This window comes from Peromyscus eremicus, chromosome 9 (assembly GCF_949786415.1).
Source record: "Peromyscus eremicus chromosome 9, PerEre_H2_v1, whole genome shotgun sequence".
Classification (NCBI taxonomy): domain Eukaryota; kingdom Metazoa; phylum Chordata; class Mammalia; order Rodentia; family Cricetidae; genus Peromyscus; species Peromyscus eremicus.
This window is the reverse complement of record NC_081425.1, coordinates 108,674,446-108,679,203: the sequence shown is the minus strand read 5'-3', so window position 1 is coordinate 108,679,203 and position 4,758 is coordinate 108,674,446. Positions and strand designations below refer to the sequence as shown.

At 56.4% G+C, this 4,758-nt stretch overlaps 1 protein-coding gene across 2 annotated transcripts in view; it reads left to right on the top strand.

The window, feature by feature from the left end:
- Positions 1-283: 283 nt before the first annotated feature.
- Ptprg (protein tyrosine phosphatase receptor type G) overlaps positions 284-4,758 on the top strand; it is a 701,914-nt gene continuing 697,439 nt past the window's right edge. The window contains exon 1 of one of the 2 annotated variants that reach the window (XM_059274234.1): positions 284-912. In XM_059274234.1, the coding sequence (XP_059130217.1) occupies positions 828-912 (85 nt within the window). In that variant the 5' untranslated portion in view covers positions 284-827. The remainder of the gene's footprint in view (positions 913-4,758) is intronic. The other variant, XM_059274235.1, reaches the window with a different exon arrangement.

The following is a 4,758-nucleotide window of genomic DNA, read 5'->3' as shown; positions in this document are numbered from 1 at the left end:
GGATGCGCGTCACCGCGCGCCCGTGCTCGCGCGCCCCCGCCGCCGCGCGCCCCCAGCTCGCTCGCTCGCCCGCTCGCCGGCTTTAAAGTCTCTGCCAGGATCCATGCTCACATGTTACTTCCTGTATGGAGGCATGGCCAGTTTCCAGCCCCGCGCTCTCGGTTCCTCCCCAGCCTGCGCCGGAGCCACAACTTTCAGGAGCATGGACTGAAGGCGCCCTCGCCCCGGCGCCCCTCTGAGATCCTTTGTGTTTCTCTGAGCTCCTCCGGCCGTTTCTGTTCTGGGGGGCTCTGCGCTCCGCCCCACCGCTTCCCTCCCTTTCCCCGCTCGCAGACATGCCTCCTTCCTTGCCGGGGCCCTGGAAGGAGCTGCCCGCCTGAAGCCCGGAGCCGCCGTGCAGCGCGCAGCCCCGCCGTCGCCCGCCGGTTCTCGGGCTGCGCTGCGCTGCCGACTCAACTTGGGGCTCTTCCGCTGCTCGCCGCCGCCACCCGCGGTCCCTGCCTGCCCCGGGCCCCGGGCGCTGCCGCCGTGCGCCTTCTCTTCGCCCTGCCGGATCGGCTGGATCGTGTCTGAACAGAAAGCAGCCCTTCTCTTTCCGAGAGGATCGTCTCTAGAGTGGCTTTGCATCCCCGGTCACTTTTTGAGGTTTTCCCGGGGGCGCTTGGCAGTATCCCGGATTCCTGAGGGACCGGCTTCCGAGCGTGGGGGATCCGTGTGGCGGGCCGGCCGAGAAAGCCTCCAGGCTTAGCGGAGCCTCGCTCGGAAGCAAGAACTTATTCAACAAGTTTACCCCCCTGCTTTTCTCTTTTCGATGTGCGTTTTCGGACATGCGGAGGTTACTGGAACCGTGTTGGTGGATTTTGTTCCTGAAAATCACCAGTTCTGTGCTCCATTATGTGGTGTGCTTCCCGGGTGAGTGAGGGCCACCGATGGGACGCGGCTCCGGCCCGCGCGCGCGGGGTATGCGGAGTTGTCGCCAGGGCGCGGAGCTTGGGCGCCAGTCTAGGGACCGCGGAGAGGGTGAAGGGGGGCCGGGCTGCCGGGGAGGAAAGAGGGTTCTGCTTCATTGGCTCCGGCAGTGTTCTAGGAGGCTGGTAGTCGGGGAGGGCAGAAGCAGTGGAGGGCTAGGAAGGAGGATTGGGAACTCAGAGATCTGCTCTTACTGTAGCTTGGGAAGCTTGGAGCAGCTGGAGTCGGGGGGCGGGTGGGACGGACTTGCTTTGCTGATCCGGAGCCGATCCAGAGGGCTAGAGTTGCAGGGTGTCTGGGGAGACTGGCTGTGGGGAGGATGCTCTGTTGGTTTGAGTAATCTGGGGTGCTCCCGTTGCTCCGGCGGGGATGGCAGGAGCTCATAACGGGGGCTAGCTTTGCATCCTCTGACCCTTTGTGTGTGGGGGGGCGGTGTTTTGGGATGGAAGGCGGAGGCTGGTTGCAGAGGAATCAGGATGTGGAGAGCAGCCCGCGTTCTGGTCGCCGTGGCCAGGGCCACCTCCTTTCAGCCTTGCTCCGGGCTGAGGTGCGGGCTACGCCTCAGTGCCGGCGCGAGGCAGCTCCCTGGACGCGGGGGCCTGGGAGCGGCGGGAAGGCAGGGAGCCGAGGGTTTTGGCCAGATCGGAGCCTCTCGGGGCTCGCGGCCCCTTTCTGTACCACTCTTGTGGGCTGGGTTGCCGGGGTCCAAGTGCAAGGGTTGCTTTTGGGGTCGAGGCAGATTTTTTTGCTGTCTGGCGCGCCCTGCCTACCTTCATCTTTGCCCTTTTGCAGGCTGAGTGTGCTTGCCAGATTCAGACCCAGACCCGCTCCTTTCTAGCCAGGTTAAGACTGGAACAATATTGGCCACTGACGACAATCCTAAATCACTGCACGTAGCAGTGTACCGCCCGGCGACCCTCCACTCCCAGCCTTCAGCTCCCTCACCCCCAGGTGAGGGCAGAGGCCAGCCGCCTTCCTCTTCTCTTGCAGAGTGCGAGGGCTGCAGCTCCAAGCCTCCCTCAAGCTGCTCAGATCCTTCTCTGTAGGTGAAGGCCACGTCTTCTGTCCTGGCTGGGGAAAGGGGTGGGAGAGGGCGCGATTGGCTTTTCTTTCCTCGATCTCCTAAGGACAGAACACCCAGTTTTTCTGCTTTCTCATCCGCCCGTTCTGGAATATTTGGAGGCGGCGGTTATTCTAATCAAGAAGAAGATACGTGCCCCAGTGTTTCCGTTTTCCCTGGTTAATAGCCGCTTGTGCTTCGGCTGCCAGAGCGCGGGTTTTGGCGCAGCGGGTACCCCCAACCCCATCTTGCACCCAGGAGCCAGGCGCGAGGACCCTCGCTGCCCCCAGGGACCCGTTCTAAGGGGACTGGCAGCGATTGGTCCCTTCTTTGTAGGTTCGAGGAGGGTGGTGGTTGCGAGGGGCAGAGGACAAAACACTGCGGGTTCTTGGGCTCCTTTTTCTCGGCTCATCCTCTGGTCTCTGGAACTGTCAACCCAGCTTTTGGCACAATCCAGAAACCCCCGCTCTAAGGATCGGTCAGGGAGTGCGTGCCTACTCACTCGGAGGCCCGGGTTTGCTCACTGGGGTCCTACCTCGGTGGAAGTAGTCGCCGAGGAGCATCTCCTGAGAATCAGCACTTCTCTCTCCTAGAGACTATTGAGCAGCATTTGTTTTTATCATCGCCTCTGACTAGATTCTTTTTTTTTGGCCAAGGACTTACCAGCTGAGTGCGCTCGAGTGCACTCGGGGTCGAGCCTAGTAAGGGTCACTTTTTAATAGGGGCAGTGGGAGGCAGCCTTGCAAAACAAATTTCCAATTCCGTTTCTGGCTGACCCCTCCGGGCTATAGCCAGTGTTTTTACAATGTTTTTCTTCCTTCTGGTGTCTGAGGAGGCTTGCAACCCAATATGGGACCGCTAGGGATGCCGCCTTGTCGAGGCTTGAACCACTTCAGTTCTCCTCATTTTGTCGTCCCTGCCCAGGCTTCGAGGCAGCTAGCCCTTACCCTCACCCAGGAGCTGAGGGCCGTTTGTAAGAGTAACAGGGAAGGCAGCTTTTGGACTCGGGCAAAGTAAAAATGTCACATCTCGGGGAGATGCTGGTTTCAGGTTTTCCGAGGTTGGTGAGGTGCCGCTGGACCTCAGGGGGCGCCCCAGAGCCGCCTGCCAAGCCCTTGCCTCCCCTAGACTGGCTCAGTCAACCACCTGCACGTACCAAGGGGTCAGGGCGCACGCGTCCAGGTGCCCAGGCTGGGGGTCTGCGACATCTGGCACTAGGCGGTACCCACAGCTCGATGCTGCCGCCCGTGGTAGGCTGGAAAACCCTTGGGACCGTTCGCTTTGGGAACTGGCACTTCTTGCTGCCATAGCTTCAGAAACATTTAATGTTTGTCTTGGGGTCAATTTTAGCTTTTGGTTTTCATCTGGGCCCTCCTTGTGAGTTCTTAACTGAAATCTCGGGTTGGTTATTTTTTGTTTGTTTTTTAGAATTCCACCAACTTTTCAGCTGCGCGTGAGCCCCCAGCTCCTCTTCAGAACTCAGAGTTGCTGTGGTTTAGGGAGGCCTTTGGAAGTAGCTAGGGCTTGGGTGTTTTCCAGCGGTCGGAAGCAGGGTTATTGCTCTTAACAGCGCGGTGAGTGTGGGATCCCTGCCACAGCTGGTGCTGCACATGATGCCTTCAGAGTGCTGAGGGGGAGTATTATCAGACATGACAGTGGGCACTTTGCAGTGTTTTCTAATTCTAAAACAGTGTGGGGAAAAAAACATGAGAGGACATAGCAGATTCTTAGATGTCTCATCCGAAGCTCCCCAACCTCCTCAATACACGAGCTCAGGCTGGCCTCTAACCTGAGCTGGGCTGAGGTAGGCCTTGAACCCCGATCCTCCTGCCTTCAGGAGTGCTGGGGTTACAGACCCAGTGTCAACGTGAGATTTTAAATCTAATTTTGAGTATGGTTGATTTAAGTATTTGGTCTTTATCCCTAAACACTGGGAACCGAACCACCTCTGACAGGGTGGAAAGTGTTACCTTTTGTTCTCCACACAATCTGTTTTGCACTGCTTAGCTAATCATACAGACTTATAAAAACCAATTTCTTTTTTTTCTTTTGGCCGTCAGAGTAATTCTCTGCGTGGTGATGACTTTACATCTAGCAGGTTGCTGTTGGAATGCTTCAGAAGGAGCCTGCCTGCTTTTGTCCTGAGTGTGTCAGAGTTGAGTGATGCACATCTGATGTCCAGTGAGTCCTGGCTTGTCCAGCATCAGGCTTTTCCAGTTACTACCTAAGAGAGTTGGTCATTTCAGTGGCCATCCTTGGGAGCTCCTCAGGCAGAGGCTGAGGTAGAGTTTGTAAGTCTTCTGTCTTTTCTCAGAAGCTAGGTGAGATCTGACAGGCTTCTGACTCCCCAAGTATTTCTTGTGAGAAAGAAGACTTTGTTATCTAGTCTGCATACTGAGTCCTGTTGACACAATTCCAGAATCAAATCTTCCAGGCATTGCTTATGGTGAGGATTGCTAAAGTTAAAACCCAAGAGATCTGACAGGCTTCTCATTCCCCAAGTGTTTCTTGTGAGAAAGAAGACTTTGTTATCTAGTCTGCATACTGAGTCCCGTTGACACAATTTCAGAATCAAATTCTATTTCTTTTCTATACATTGTTTATGGTGAGGATTGCTGAAGTTAAAACCCAAATACAAACAGGCACAAATACGTGAAGGCATACCTGAGTCTTTCCAAAAAAGAGGAAGTTCCCATCTTGGTTGGCCGGAAGAAGGGGCTTTCAGGAGA